At 46.6% G+C, this 16,911-nt stretch overlaps 1 protein-coding gene across 6 annotated transcripts in view; it reads right to left on the reverse strand.

The window, feature by feature from the left end:
• Positions 1-16,911, reverse strand: part of RAP1GAP2 (RAP1 GTPase activating protein 2) — a 200,807-nt gene that overhangs the window by 154,041 nt on the left and 29,855 nt on the right. Inside the window, exon 1 of one of the 6 annotated variants that reach the window (XR_014520036.1) lies at positions 8,794-8,965. The exons of 4 other annotated variants lie outside the window; for them this stretch is intronic. Coding sequence is in view for 1 of the 2 variants with exons in the window: in XM_083479633.1 (XP_083335759.1) it covers positions 8,794-8,837 (44 nt within the window). In the remaining variant the exon portion in view is untranslated. Of the gene's footprint in view, positions 1-8,793; positions 8,968-16,911 lie in introns of those variants that run through there. One more of the 6 variants, XM_083479633.1, reaches the window with a different exon arrangement.

The raw sequence follows: 16,911 nt of genomic DNA on the forward strand, positions 1-16,911 counted from the left end.
TTGAGGGTTGTTGTTGTTTTAAGATCCAGTTTCTAGTTCATAGAAGCAATGGGATATGAATGAAAAATATGGGAAGAACTGAAAGCAACCATCTCGCAAGCTTGATATTCGGAAGCAATGGATAGGATTTCCAAGGCTGCAGAAAGCAAGGCTTTAATGCCCTAGAAAGTCTTTTTTCCACACCTACTCATGACTAGAGGAATGAACATTAACGATGCCCCAAAGGTAGGGTGGCCACCCAGTTTTCAAAACTCTTAAATCAATAGGGATGAAATCCTGCCCGGGTGTAAATCTCATTTAAATTCTATGCTTAATTCAAAGGAAGCATCTATAGGATTGCATTGTTGCAGAGTACCCCCTACAGTTGTTTATTCAGAAAGCCATCACATAATATTCAGTTGAGTGAACTCCCAGTGGCTGTGTGTGTGTGTGTGTGTGTGTGTGTGTGTGTGTGTGTGTAGGACTGCAGTCTTAAATTAGTTAAGACAGAGTACAGGGTGGCGCTGAGGGTTAAACCACAAAGCCTAGGAATTGCCGATCAGAAGGTCGGCGGTTCAAAACCCCTCGACAGGGTGAGCTCCTGTTGCTCAGTCCCTGCTACTGCCAACCTAGCAGTTCAAAAGTACGTCAAAGTGCAAGTAGATAAATAGGTACCGCTCCGGCGGGAAGGTAAACGGTGTTTCTGTGCGCTGCTCTGGTTCACCAGAAGTGGCTTAGTCATGCTGGCCACATGACCTGGAAGCTGTACGCCGGCTCCCTCGGCCAATAAAGCGAGAAGAGCGCCGCAACCCCAGATTCGGCCACGACTGGACCTAATGGTCAGGGGTCCCTTTACCTTTACCTTTACAGGTGAATAGAAAGAAAACATTCTGGGGCAACCCAGTCAGATGGGCAACTTATAATTGTTGTTGTTGTTGCTGCTGCTGCTGCTAGGGTAAGGAAACCTGTGACCTTCCAAATGTTGCTGGACTCCAATCCCCTCATCATTGACCATTGGCTTTGCTGGCTGGGGATGATGGGAGTTGGAATCCAGTAACCTCTGCTAAGCCACGGGTAGCTTTGGGGGAGAAATTCAGTCCAGTTCACATTTCAAGCCAAACTACCAAATCTGCACTTTCCAAACAGCTGTCCTTCAAACTTCTCACTTCTCCGAATTTTGCAATGCCGTTCTCCAGCCAAGTAATGCATACAAAAAAATGCATATACTGGGGGTATAAAGTGTGCCTATAAATGCATATGTCTGTGCAAAATAGCAACATGCTGTATAGTAGGGAACACTGCTTTGCCCAAAACAAAAAGTGTATATTAGGCAAAATGGAATGCCTGCATGTGTTGATTAGTAACAATTTGCACTAGAGTATTGATGATTTTTCATGAGGACTTCTTTTTAAGGGGGAGGGGACACAGACTGATGTGGAAATGTGAAGAAGTAGACTTAAGGTTGGAGAGAACAGTAATAGATAGATTGTCTCATCCAGCCCAGTTTCTCCAGCCCATTTTAGATATTGTGTTGCGTGTCTCCTAGCAGCGAGATATGAGCGGCCTTTGTTTTCCTATATGAGAAATAAAGCAGAAGGCCTCTGAGTTGTTGTTTTATTATTTTTTTAAAAAAAACATACCTGTGGGTGGTTGGCTCTGAGTCCTTGTATTAAAATAGTTTTTTAAAAATCTGCTACTCCAATAAATTGGCAGCACCTTTAACTCAAAGCTGTTGGGTTTTTTTTACACAAACACATAAACACAAAAATAAAAATGATCTAACCAGGCTGCAATGATGTTCCTGTCTCCTTTGAGACCCATTTAAGATGGACACCTTCCCTACATTTTGTTGTAACATATTGCATTATTTCGCTACGCACCGTTGCTGGTTTTTCTGGTTTTTAAAATGGCTTTCGAGACTGTGTGTGTGTGTCTGTGTGTGCATGGTGAGAGAATCCTTGTTGGGTGAACCTTTTTATAGATGAAAATGAGCTCAGGGAGTTGTAGAGAGAACAAGGCTGTTGCCCTCCTTATGAAACGAAGAAGCAAATGAAAGATTTATCGTGCAAAATTACAGTTTAGATTTCACAGCAGTGGACCTGTGGGTTGGAGGGTGGGGATATCTGCTACCAGTTGCCGTTTCTTCACCCGAGAAAACCTAGATCACCCACAGGAAGCCAGAGTTTCACTCTGACCAAGCTGATGGGAAGGGAGGGGTTGTTTTTCAACAACAGCCCTGACGGAGGTGGCCTGCAAGTGCACAAAGTCTTTTGCAGGTGGCCTAGAAGAGTCACACTAAGGCTATATTTAAAACCATACATTTAAAGCCACTTTAAACAGCCATGGCTTCCCCACCAAAGAATTATGGGAATTGTTATAGGTGCTAAGGGTTGCGAGGAGGCCCCTATTCCCACCACAGAGCTATACAATTTCCAGAGATCCCTAAGAAGAGGTTAAAGCACTCTGAGAATTGTAGCTCTGGGAGGATGGCAAAAGACAGCTGAATGCTAGTTTCCGTATTGGTTCAAGAAGCGCAGATCAAGTAGTTTCTTTTAAAAATGCAAGCAAAACTGAATCTTTCTCCAATAAGGCTGAATGCAGGAAGATCCCGGAGAGAGAAGTCACTTCATCATAACTTAAACTAAGGAATTTGCTGCACTACCATTAGATGCAGCAATGGGCACCGACATGGATAGCTTTAAAGGGGGAGTCAGCAAATGTATGGATGATAAGACTATCTATGGCTGCTAGACACAATGGCTATGTAGTAGTTCCACTACCAGAGACAGCATGTCTTCAAGCACCAATTTCTGGGGAGCATGGATGGGGAGCGGGGTTACACATCCAGAATCTTCTCCCAAGTATCTATTTGTGAGAAAAGGATGTTGGATTGTATCTAGCAGGACTTTTTATCTGACCCAGATCAAACGGATTCCAATTGTCCTTATGGGGGCTACGTAGACCAAAGAGCCGACTCTAGTGTATGGGCGAGTGGGCTTCATCACTGGTGGCTTGTTCCCATTGGGATTGGTAGGTTGGAAGGCAGGGAGGTCAATAGTAGGTGGCGCCAGAGACAATGGCAAGCAGAGCCAACTCATTGTCCCCACCCTCCTCCTCCCTTCTTGGTTTTACAAAGGCAACACTGAGACTTAAGGAGGAGAGAAATTACCGGCAGGGCCAACCCCCTCCCCCCACCACCAGCTGGTTGGAAGTAAGGAGGTGGGCAGGTAGGGGTACCTAAGCACCTCCACTGCCTTGTGCATTCCCTGTCCTGTGCAGGCCCAGAAATCAATGCTAAAAGCACCAAATTTCTCACGGTAATGGGTGTGACCAACCACTCCACCCAGACAAAAGCACATTTAGCAAGATAGCCAAGATAAGAGCTGTTCTGCCAACCGCTTCCTTTTCAGTAAACACACAGAGACAGACTTTCCTGTACTTGAACTCAGCACTCGAGAATACTGTGCATTTGCAGCCAACACGCTGATTCATAGGTCTGAGCTACTCTGGCGCAAGTTCCCATGCTGATGGTTGCTTTTTTTCACTCTCCCCTTCCCTTAATTTAGTGGCTGTTCATTTTATATATTTCTAGGTCATCTATTAATGCAAAAGCATTCTCAAGGCAGCTTACATGCAAAAGATAAAATACAAGATAAAGGACTGCAGTAGTGGAGTGGTCTTTTTTTCTTTTTTCTTCTTTTTTTTATCATGACTACTAAACAGCCAGCCTGAAATACGAACCTCTTCAAAGAAAAGGAAAGACGTATCCAGACCCAGCTTGATCATTTTCTTCATTCTCTAACTTTCTCTGTGCTGATCTTTCAGACAATAGTAAAACTCAGACACATCACCTAGGAAACATAGACATCTGCCTTATCCTGAGTCAGACCATTGGTCCATGGAGCTCAGTACTGTCTACACTGACTGGTAGCAGCTCTGCAGAATTTCTGACAGGCTCTTCTCACAGCTCTAGATAGCAACTCCAGAGATTGTACTTTTGCATGCAAAGAAATTGATGACGTGGTTTGTAGCCAACATGCAAGAAAGTAGTGGTGACCTTCTCATGTTCATTGGCAAATGGGTGGGCCGGCTCCAATGGTGGAAGGGGCTTAAGTCACTGTGAGCAAGACCCTTTCTGTATCTGTCTCTTTCTCTGTGTCCCTATAGTTCTTTCTCCTTTTTCCCCAACACGAAATTTTAGGCACATGGAATCAGGGTCTTTCCTTTTTAATAGCGTTACAAGCTGGAGGCATGACAGGTCATGGGTTGTAACCAATGCTAGTCCTACTCATTGAAGCAGATGGGCATGGCCAACTTGACTCCATTAATTTCACTTGGTCTACTCTGAGTAAAACTTCATTGGATACGACCCTAGGCCAGTTGTCCAAAGACAAGCACACGGAAAGCACAGTGGCTTGAGGTGTATCTGTGATCAAAACTTGCAAGTTTTGCATTTAAAAATGGTGAATACCCAAGAAATGTAATTCAAGCTCCTGAGCATTTTGTTTCCTTGGGCAATGAAGTGTCTCAGCTCCATGGCAGAGCATGTCCCTTAGGGGGAAAGGTCACATGTTCAATTAGGGACAGGCAAATCTGCCAGTTTGGGGATTTCTCCATTACACATTTTCACAACCGTATGTTCATTTCATCAAAGCTCCATATCAGTTTGTGAATTATTATTATTATTATTTCAAGTCCTCCTGGAAACCCATCAGCATTTGAGTGCAAATCCCTCCTAAAGCAACACATTTCTGTCTGCAGTTTTGCCTAACGTGCACTTTTTTTGCAGAGCAGATTTCCCTAGCAGAATGCCTTCTTTGTGTGTTATTTTCATGAACGCCTCCACTGCATCACCTTGCACACTTTCCCCCGGCGTATGCATTCACTTGGGCTGAGAACTGCAGTGCAAAATTCAGAGAAGTGAGAATGTTGAAGGGCAGGCGTGTTTCCGGTGTTGTTCTGGAATGTGAGAATCAGGTAGGTTCGCATTTAAAAGCGAGCAGAATCAAATTCCTCACCCATCCTCAAGTTCATCTCCCGACATCTCCAGGCAGAGCTAGAGAAAGAACTCCCTGCGGAGGACCTTAAATAACAACACTTTGGAGGTCCCGAGCCTCAAGGTAGTTAGACTGGTCTCACCTAGGGCCAGGGCCTTTTCTGTACTGGCCCCGACTTGGTGGAACACTCTGTCACAAGAGACCAGGGCCCTGCGGGATTTGACATCTTTCCACAGGGCCTGCAAGATGGAGCTGTTCCGCCTGGCCTTTGGTTTGGACTCAGTCTGACCCTTATGTTTCCCTCTCCTTATGATTTTGATTTATGGGCTACTACTAAAATGAGGCTGCATTTTAAATTGTAATTTAACTCATATTTTAACCCATATTTTAATTACCTTTTTTTCTTCTATTATGTTTTATTGTAATTTTATTGTTGTTAGCCACCCTGAGCCCGGTTCTGGCTGGGGAGGGCAGGGTATAATAATTATTATTATTATTATTATTATTATTATTATTATTATTATTACCTAGGTTCCTGGAGTGTCCATGTAAAATCTCCAGGCACGGTCATTATTGTGGAACTGTTTCGTCACCCATGAAATTTGGGGTGGGAGGAGACATAGGAATCAGACCATTGGTCAATCTACTTTAGTACTGTCCACACTGGCTGGCAGCAGCTCTCCAAGGTTTCAGGCTTGAATCCCAGCCCTACCTGGAGGTGCCAAGGATCGAACCTGGGACCTCATGCATGTGAGGCAGACACATTGCTTCTGAGCTATGTGACTTTCAGGCATTGTCCACAATACAACAGTCATATTTTACCCCCCAAGGATATTGCTGGGCGTGACAGGAAGTGGTGGCGATCCTTCTTCTGTTCTTCGGTGATTAAGAAAGAAGGGGGGGAAACCCCTCGGTTATCTTTAAAAAGAGAAGCCAAACAAACATCTGAAAAGTCCCCCCACTGCCCAATATTTGGCTGAGGCCCATCACTAGTGCAGACAGCAACATGAAAGATGAGACAAAGTCCAGTTTTGAAATGAGGAAGCTTCTTCTGTTCCTTCTTAAGAAGAACAATGCGGAAGAGGCAGAGGTCAGTGGTAGGTCACCTGATTTCATGTAGCCCATCTCAGGCTCAGTCCCCAGCATCTCCAGGTGGCGTGGGGTGGGCAGTAGTGGCCGCGGACCCAAGTGCAAATTCTGAAGGGCACAACTAGACCGCAGCAATCCTAAAGGTGCTGCGAGACTGGGAGTGAGGTTGCTCCCTTTTTTGGCCCAGCAATGCATGGCACAGGTGTCTCCTGGGCAGCCAGGTGGGCTATGAGTAGAGACAGGATGCAGCCGGCCAGGCCTTCCCCTGCTAGAGTGGAGCCCCCTCTCAATGCCTGCCCCAGCGTGCTTCTAAAGGCCACTTGTAAGAAAGTGCAGGGTGGGCAAGTTGCAGTTGCGTGTCAAGACCCCGAAACCACCCCCTCATTGAAGAATAACATGCACAAGGACACAGATATTAGGTTAATGTTATTGGGCTAATTTTGGCCACAACTTTACTGATTGCAGAATGTGAGCGGTATTGGCTTAGCCATTGAATGAACCCGACTATATCTGACTCCTGCCCGTTGTGAAGTGTCTGGTAAGGGTAAACCACCAGAAGGGGGAGCCCCATAGATGCAGACGAACTCAAGCTCCCCCGGGTGTTCCCATCGGGGTCGTGTCATGGCCCTAGCCCCGCCCCGGGCTTCGGACAAGATCCACACCCCCAGATTCCTTTAACGGAATACCCTTAAGCTTGGAGGGGCAGGTGGTGGCCACACCTCCCACCAGCCAGCGGATTGGCTGGCCGGTTGCTGACGTGGCCAGGATCCCTGGGCAACATGGGACTTTGTCCCACGCCCCCAGAGGAGAGTGGGTGGCCACGTGGTCCACCGCAACTCCTCCCCACGGTGAAGTGGAGCAGACTTGTGCTGCCCATAACTAACTACCTAGGCACAGGTAGGCAATGTGATGCCTTCACAATGTGCTTGGACTCCGGTTCCCATCCAACCTAGTCAACATGGCAAGCTGACAGCGATGGTATTAGTTGGAGGTGTGACGTTAACGTATGAGAGTGCTGGAGGTGAAATAGTTAAACAGGTTACCCAATCAGAACCCAGGGGGTGGAGTCAGAGGGACTATAAAACCAGCTCTGGGAGGGGCGAAGGGGAGAGTTTGTTGGGAGTTGGGTGGTTGGTTGGAGTGGGAGTGAATTGGGATAGAGTCTGTGGGTAGGTTGAGTTAGTGTAGCGAAATAAGCTGAGTCAGGAACAATTAGGAGCTGGGAAGACAAGTAAATATCTGAGAGGTGGTTTAGTGAGTGAGAGCAGGTAGCGGAAGTTATAGGTCTGGATAGGCACCCCATGATTGTAATTGACCGATACTGTTTATGAAACCACACGCTTGTTAAACTGCAATAAATAAACAGAAGTTTATGTTCCAATTTAACCCTGACTGGACTCAGTATTGTACCAGGTAGGGCCTGGGTGGTGGCAGCGAGAAATAAGGTGGTGGCACAGGGATCAATAGACGGTGAAACATCTGGGGACCCTGTGTGATCGCCACAGAAGGGCATCGTGTTGGCTTAGGGTCTTCCCATAGGGAGATCTGGTTGGCTGCTGTGAGAACAATATGCCAAACTAGATGGGACACTGGCCTGATCCGGCATTAGGGGGGGTCAACAGAATTTGGATGGGTCAAGTCTTCCGTGCAAAATCCAAGGATTCTCCCTCCACCCTTTGTTGAAAGAGGTGGGCAGAGTAGATACCAAAAGCCTCTGCATTGCAAAGGCTCTCTCTCTCTCTCTCAGTGCTCAAAGATCAGGGGCTCCTTCCTCTTCCTTCCACCTTCCCTCTTCCAGCGCCAAAGATAAACACTCACAAACTTACACAGAAAAACCTCAACATCATACAGATTAGGGTAATGTGTGCGCATTTGAGCCATGTGGTGTTAAGTCCTCCTGAATGTGAGGATGCATTTCAGGTGTGGGTGGGTGTGGGTGTGTTATTGTGCTGGATTTCCTGAGTACAATGCTAGCGCTTCTACCCTGGAGTCCAACCACCTTCGTCGCACTGCATTCATTACCTGTTGCATTATGGAATGGTGGCTTTTAGATCAGTATACCGGCACATCACACTAAATTTTAAAGGACGGGAAAGAACTGTGTGCTTGAACACCAGCACAAATTTCATCCCGGGGAAATTGGCGATGCAAAACTCCCACATTTGTCTGGATCAACAAGGTTGCAAACAGATTTTGTCTGGAAGCAAATAACATGGAAATGAGCGCCATGCTCCCACTAGATTCCGCTGGTTTTCTGCGCCATGTGAAAGATAAAGCACTGAAATTGTTGGGCACAGAAACATTAGGAAAATGGCATAAAGTGCAGTCTGAAAGCTTCTCCGTAATGGGGATATTTGTGAACAGAAATGCAGACAGATTCCCCACCCCCACCCCCAGCCACCAGCACCTAAACCTCTGGTACAGACAACACAAGCTAAACACTTTGTCAAAACATACTTTGTTGAGGTTGCGCTTAAGAGCCCCTTTCTGAAATTCTAAACAAATCGTAGAATTGTAGACTTGGAAGGGATCCTGAGGATCATCTAGTCCAACCCCTGCAATTCAGGAATATGCAGCTGTCCCATACAGGGATCGAACCTGCAACCTTGGCATTATCAGCACCACGCTCTAACCGACTGAGCCATCCAGGCTCAAATGGGTCAGAAAGACGCCAGGAAGATCTCCCTCGGCAACCTCAGCTCTGCAAAGTAAATGAAGACAGACCCACCATCCGTAGCCTCCAAAGGAGACGCTCCGCTTCCTCTGAAACATGGTGGCCGCTGCTTCTGGCTCCTGGCACTGTGGCCTGCTCTTATTCCTCAGGAGGGCTGCTCGCTCTCTGGCTCGCTCACACCGAGGTCGAACAACCGGGGAGACACATATTTCAAAGGGTGTTTCTTAAACTGCAGCTACATGTTGTATCCTTCTGGCACGTGAAGGAAACCGCTGTGACCACTTCCTGCCCCAAACGCCTCTGCGATTCTCGATTAAGGAGGTGCAGTCCCTCCCCTCTGGGAAATAGCATGCCCAGTTATTTATTTATTTTCTTTTAAGTGCCGTAAAACTTTCTTTTTCTTTCTTTCTTTTTTTCTTTCCTTTTGTCCTCTCTCTACTACTCATTCCTTTAACACAGTGGTTTTCAACCAGGGTGCTGTGGCTCCCTGGGGTACCCTGAATGATGGTCAGGGGTGCCTCAGGCAACACACGCCTCCATCCCTCTCTCCTTCCCTCCCTCCTCTGATGCCCTCTCATGTCTCTGCCTCCCAAAGGCTTGCACAGCTGTGTATTGCAGCAGCCCTGGCTATAAGATCCACAGGCAAATGGTACTCTTGGAGGCCCCTCTCTTTGGGGTGGGGGGCAGCTCAGAGACCAGGGGTGGCAGCAGCAGCTGCTCAGAGGACTCTCCCAAGTAGAGAGGGGAGAGGAGAGGAGGCTGAGGGAACACTCAATGAGGGAGGGTGTTCGAAAAAGGGTGAGAGGCTGCCAACTCTGCAGGCAGGGGGTGACAATGGGGTTGTTCCATTTTAAACCCATGACTAATGCACAATTATTACACCAACACTGTTGTAGAATACACCCACGGGAAGGGGGGGATACACAAATCTGGAGGGGCCCATTATGAATGTGGAAAATGCTCTGATGTCCGCTGTCCCCTAAAGCTTCAGGCCCCCAGCTTTTGCCAGGGAGTTGGACAGAGGGGATGGGCTCTGAGCCTCAACATCTGGAGACCCAAAGGTTTTCCACACCTGCCTAAGACAGCCCCACTGACGCCATGAGAACTCACATCCCTCTTTGCGTGGTTCCATTTCCTGGAAGAAAATTAGTCGACTCCGTGAAAGTAGACTGACCTGACTTCAAAACCCCATTTAAATGTAAATCTTGACCTTCAGCTTTCTCATGAAAGTCTTTTAAATTACTAGCTGCGAGCTGAACAAGATTTCTTTTCTTCTAAGTGCTAAGTTGGTGCCCCTTCCAAGCATCACACATTCCACTTTTCCCATTGCTGCTGCTCATTTTGGCTGCGTGAAGTGCAGCAATATGCACTCTGGCCTCTTCCTTGAAGGATGCTCTGTAGTGGGGGTGGCAGGCTGCTTCATAAGATAAAGGCATCTTCAAAACTCATTTCCATATGAAGCAAGCATCGACTGAGTTTATCCCCATCGAGGGTCCGCTGCCTGGTGTCTCAGCTATGAAATGTACCCGGCTGACAGAGCGACACCAGATTGAGTGGGCAAGAGCAATAGAGACTTCAATGGTCAAGAAGGCAGTTTCTGCACATGCTATAGAGGGAAGTGAGATGGGGCTCATTGGCTTGACTTCACCCCTGGAGGCACACTCCATTATCTCTTGGGACAGACGGATGCCAGGGGAAGTTTGCAAGAGAAGAAAGGAGAACTTCTGAACACTGCAGGTGCTCCAAGCCTGGGAATTAATGTGAAGAGTCAAATGGGAATTTAACTGGACCTTTGTCCAGAACCGAGCCATCATCCGACAGCAGATAATGGTCTTCAGTAAATTGCAAAGTACAAACAAACAGATGCCGTCTCCTATGACTTAAAGTGACAGCTATCCATCAAACCGCAAGGATACTGGGTGAAAACTGCTTCCTGGATGTTAAGAGCCCTGGAACATCACGGCAGCCAGACCAGCAGTATCAAGCTGCTTCAAAGGCAATGCAGCTTTAATGAAGGGAATAAACACTAATATCTCAAAGGCAAAAGCGGCAGTAGATTTGCTGCTGCCCAGTGTCAGGGCTCCGCAAGGCAGTTTTGTGTCCCCGTCCATGCCCTCTTAAATCCCTGGCAGAACGGAATGACCTCAGCACAAACCATCTGGGTAACATTTACAGAAAAAATTCTGCCAAGATCGTGGCGGAGGCATCCTCGGTTACAAGAAGCAATGCCCTTTGTGGCTTAGAAGCATCGCCTTCGAAGGCAAAGGACAGACAGCTGTGCCAAACTTTGGGGAATAAGTGGCATGCAAATCTGTGGTGGCTGCTGCCCATTGGGACTGGTAGGTTGGGAGGGAGGGAGCCCAACAGTAGGTGGCACCAGAGCCAAGTTAGAATCATAGAATCATAGAGTTGGAAGGGACCCCAGGGACTAGCCCAACCCCCTTGCAATGCAGGAATCTCAGCTAAAGCATCCATGACAGATGGCCATCCAACGTCTGCTTAAAAACCTCCAAGGAAGGAGAGGCCACAACCTTGGAAGGGAGACCATTCCACTACCAAACAGCTCTTACTGTCAGACGTAGGCACCAACTCCTAGAGGCCGAGGCAGTTCTAGTTTGGCCCCTATCCTCTCCGTTGAGTTCTGCAAGGGGCAACAATAAGCTCTAAGGAGGAGGAGGAGACTGGCAATCAGGGCCGCCCTCTGGGCTGGATGCAAGGAAGAAGACAGACAGTCCCAATGGACCAGCCTCTCTAATACAAGCAGTTGAAATAAATAATAATCGATAAGTTGTAACGAACAGCTGTGCTCAACTCCCCACACACATACACATTTAAAAATTATTTTCTTGTATCCTGCCTTTCTTCCATTATGAAACCCACAGGAATGTGCATGGGCCTTCTCGGTAGTGGCACCCGCCCTGTGGAATGCCCTCCCACCAGATGTCAAAGAGAAAAACAACTACCAGACCTTTAGAAGACATCTGAAAGCAGCCCTCTTTAGGGAAGCTTTTAATGTTTGACAGACTATTGTATTTTAATATTCTGTTGGAAGCCGCCCAGAGTGGCTGGGGAAACCCAGCCAGATGGGCGGGGTATAAATAATATATTATTATTATTATTATTATTATTATTATTATTATTATTATTACAGTGGTGCCTCGCAAGACGAAATTCATCCGTTCCGCGAGTCTCTTCGTCTTGCGGTTTTTTCGTCTTGCGAAGCATGGCTATTAGCGGCTTAGCGGCTATTAACAGCTTAGCAGCTTTAAGAAAAAGGAAACAAACTCGCAAGGACTCGCAAGACGTTTCGTCTTGCAAAGCAAGCCCATAGGGAAATTTGTCTTGCGGAACGACTCAAAAAACGGAAAACTCTTTCGTCTTGCGCGTTTTTCGTCTTGCGAGGCATTCGTCTTGCGAGGTACCACTGTATTATTATTAAGTCCATACATGGTCATCCCCCTAGGCATTCACCATTGGATCCATCTAGCTCAGTATTGCCTTCTCATACTGGCAGCAGCTCTCCAGAGCTTCAGGCAGGGAGCATCTCCCAGCCCTGCCTGGAGATGCCAGGGATCAAACCCGGGACCTTCTGTGCACAAGAAAGCTGAGCTACAGCTCTGCCTAGGATGCAAGCAAATCACCAGAAGCAAAGCAGCTTTGAGGCATAGGCAGCACCAGTGCACCTTATGGGCAAATCACATCCCGTTAAGCAGGTTACATAAGATGGCTTATGAAAGAAACAGGTCGCCTGTGAGAGCTAATCTTCCGCAGCCTGGCCAGTGCTAATCGAAAGCACCCACAAGTCATAGAATCGTAGGATTGTAGGGGCGGAAGGAAACCCAGGGGTCATCCAGCCTGACCCCCTGCAATGTCCCCGTCACAGAAGACGATTCGGAAAGAGAGGTTTGCGCAATTCTCTTTATTGCTAGTGGAGTCAAAGTGTGGAAAGAAGAGTTTGGATTTGGATTTGATATCCCGCTTTATCACTACCCTAAGGAGTCTCAAAGCGGCTAACAATCTCCTTTTTCCTTCCTCCCCCACAACAAACACTCTGTGAGGTGAGTGAGGCTGAGAGACTTCAGAGAAATGTGACTACCCCAAGGTCACCCAGTAGCTGCATGTGGAGGAGCGGAGACGTGAACCCAGTTCACCAGATTACGAGTCTACCACTCTTAACCACTACACCACAATGGGAACGGCCATGCCTTAGAATTCAGTGGTAGGATAAACAATAGCTCTTTGAGTTGGCAGGGAGGTGTTGTGACACGGCATGCAGAAGTTAAACTGGGGCCAAAATTGACACACACCCACCCAAGTTTCCACAACCGTCCCCCTGTGGAAAGAGGGGGGCAATCCTTTGCTGCTTTCTCCAGAGCGAAAGATTCAGAGATTAAAGGATTCTCACCCCCTTTGCCACATGAGGCGAGGTGGGAATTGCCAGCTCCTGCCCTACCCCACCAGAAGACAAGCAGCAGCACAGCACGCCACAATGCCTCTCTCTCAGTCGGTTAGAGCACTGTGCTGATGACGCCAAGGCTGCAGGTTCGATCCCCGTACGGGACAAATTCCTGCATCGCAGGGGGTTGGATGAAATGATCCTCAGGGTCCCTTCCAACAATTCTAGGATTCTCTCAGAGAATCGGCAGAAGTGGTGGAGTGAGTGGAGCGCTGCCTCTTGCACTAGGCCAATGCTCTGAGCTCAAGGGTAAGGAACGTCAGAACTAGGGGCTGAATGTGGCTCTTCAGGCCTTTGTCTCTGGCCCTCGGGAGTCTCCCCGGAATAGACTCCCTCTTGACTCTGCTCCATGCCTTCTTCCAGTTCCTTTGCCTGGGGGGAAACACAGTCTTGAATTGCAAGTATGTGTGGAAGGAGAGATGCGCAGAAGGAAACGTCTGGCTTTTGCATGGCTAGACTGCAGCCTACAGCATAAGGTTTCATCCACTACTGGTGCTGCCTTTGGGGTGATAAAAATGCTCTGATCCCTGCCTGAGCAGAACAAATCAATAATAATAATAATAATAATAATAATAATAATAATAATAATAATAACAGACGTTCTGCAATTTGGAGAGTGAAGGGGAAATATGTTGAAAATTGCAGGGCGAGCGAATCATTAATGGGAAGAAGTGTACATCGGGATGAATGTTCAATGAAGACCAGATATAATCTAACCCCGTGTAAGGTTCTTGCAAAGCAAATCAGAATGAGTTCCCCGATAAACAGAGACCATACACCTCTCTAACCTTCCTAACCTATTTTTCCTGTTCTCATTTCAAGGGCAGTTTTTCTGTTGTTGTTGGGGGTTTTTTTAAAAAAAAAATGTGTTATATGCTGGAAATGAAACCCAAAGGGAACTGCTCTAATTAACCTGTTAAAGAGGATTCGGCCCCTCAAGAGCCAAGGCAATAAGAGAGTCAGCGTTCCCAAGCTGTCATTTGCGAGTCCTCACCCATCTCCACCACCTGGAAGCCACATAAAATTGTTCACCGTGAGCCGGTGCCAAACCTAGGTTGATATGAACTAGATCTCAGTGTTGGGCAAAGTCAGATCTCTCGATGCTGTTTGGGCACAGCTGGTGCGTAAATAACGAAGCTTCACGCCACAGCTGGCAAATCTCCATTTGGCTAATTAATGTGTCACTGGTTGGCAGATGAGATGCGCAGAAATACGCCCCCTGCTGGCTGAGCTCATAGCAGCTGCTTGTCCTGACTTCCCCTTGTTCTAAAGCAAGGAGGGCCAGCTCCCACCAAGAGACTGCGATCTACTCACAGAGTTAAAAACTGGCAGTGATCTACCCCCTTTCGGGGGGTTCAGGTCAAAGTTGTTGAGCTCTTTTTTTATCCCAGCCAGGCCAGGAACTCCCTGTCAGGCATTCAGGCCCCAAAGACTTAGATTAAGTTATGATAGAGGACTAACATACCCTCCAACATTTCTCTGGTGAAAACAGGGACTTCCCATTCCATAAGAATTATTTTATTATTTATACCCCACACATCTTACTGGGTTGCCCCAGTCACTCTGGGCAGCTTCCAACATATATAAACACATAATAAACATTAAACATTTTGTAGTGGATTTGAGTTACTCGTGCGTAAACTGTCCCCGTTAGGGAGCTTAATTGCCTGGGTTAAACCGTCCTGACTGCACAGCCCATCTCAGCGTGGCTGCCTCAGTCGCTAGCAGAATCTGTCTGTGGGCGTTTCTTAAACCTTTTCCAGCATAAAAGCTGTTTGACTCCCAGTCGTCTCCGCCTCTCACTGCGCGGGAGTCTTCTGCGCAGGGAGGGCGTGGGTAGTGGAGGACCAGTGCTCTCATCACTGATGTCCAGGGAAGAATCCCGGAGCTCTCCCCCCGCTCCCCCCATTTGCCCTCCTGGATCCCTGGTGTTACGCCGATTTTCTTCCCCCTCTACCAAGCTGTGTCTCCCCCTGGTGCTGGTACCTTCTCCTGCAGAATCGGGGAGCCTCTCCTTCTCCTTTCGCTCTGATGTCAGTTCCCTGACATATTTTTTTTAAAAAAACCACTTCCCTATACAGGGCTGCCTTCAGACGGCTCAGGGGTGGCATAATACCATACCCTCCAACATTTCTCAAATGAAAATAGGGACGTCCTAAGGAAAAGCAGGACATTTTGGGATCAAATCAGAAACCAAGGTGGCTTCTCTAGATCAGGGACATCCCTGGAAAATAGGGGTGGTCTGGGCTAGTTAGAAGACCAACAATAACACTGACTGGTTCCAGATTCAGAACACTTCTTCGCAATATTCATCAGAGAATTGAAATTTACCTCAAAAGCCATCTATTATTATTATTTATTATTATTAATCACAGTCTACATAATTGTCTCAAGTCAATGTCCAGTCAAAACAGCTGTAGGTTTTGTTAGAAAAGATAAGAAAAAGGCAGGTCAATTTAACGGAAAACTAGAACAATACGTAATCATAGCAAAGACCTATTTATCCAGCTGGGAAAACCAGTTCGAACAAAAATGTCTTCAGTTTCTTCCAGGAAGTACAAAGCCCTTGTTTATATCTTGAAGGGCCTGCTATTCCACAGACAGGGGCAGCCACACTAAAAGCTCTGCTCTGACTTATTGGGCTTCTGGGATCTGTAACTTGCAGGAGAGAGACTTTGCTACAGACTGCAGGAGAAGGTGGCCTCTCAAGTAACCTGATCCTGAGCTGTATTTGTGCCGCCACCTTGAACATGGCACCCAGTGCGAATCTCGCAAGCAGGGTGTGCTGCTGACTCTCAAACGTTGGGTTTGTTGAAAAATACATACAACAAAAAAAATTAATCAATTTGAATCAAGCAACTCAAATTGGATTGACTAGACCCATTTTTTAAAAAGAAATGTTGACTAAACTCGCTCCAAGATTAAGGGCCCTGATCTTAAACTTCATTAGTTTCAGAGTCTATCTGTAATACTGTGCTTTACAATCAAGAAAATTCATTAATTGAAAACAAAGGTTTTGTATGAACTGAAGAGCATTGCAGAGACAGGGGTTAAGAACTGCTTTTGAGAGAGGGTGCTGTATTTACTTTTATCTTTCTCTCTCTGTTTTTATTTAGATTGGTTTCTTTTGTCTTATTGTATTGTGAAAAAGCTTTAATATGATCTTATTTTCAAAAAGAATACACACTTCTTGAGAGGTGGGCCTTCCTTTTACATTTCTGGAACGACAAAGTAAATGACGATGTTTCTCCCTTTAATTTTTTTCATAGTATTCTAGTATTCTGTTAGTTGCCTCTCTCCCTTTGTTAGTGAGAAGTCACCTGTATATTATTAAATAACAACAGACTATAAACTACTCTTAGACCCGTCTACTGTACTGTTCTCTTATACAAAGGACTTAGCTTCATCTGAGGAAAAATAGATGATGGTACATCTGCTAATGGCTGTCCAGATTATTATTTGTGTATACTGGGTTGGGGGAAGAACTCCAACACTCGAGGACAGGATCGTAAAACTTTGGGACATAGTGTACATGGTCAAAATACTCAACGCGGTCAAGGTTAGAAAACAAAGGCAACAGAGAGACGTTTTTATAGCAAAATGTACCAGAGTAATAAAGCTCAAGGAAATATATCACTGTTGGGGTCACCGTAACACATTCATGCTTATATATTTTACTCTTATTACATAGACAAAACAGCCATTCATTGGGGAAA

The sequence above is a fragment of the Podarcis liolepis genome (assembly GCF_965112155.1).
Source record: "Podarcis liolepis genome assembly, chromosome: 16".
Classification (NCBI taxonomy): Eukaryota; Metazoa; Chordata; class Lepidosauria; order Squamata; family Lacertidae; genus Podarcis; species Podarcis liolepis.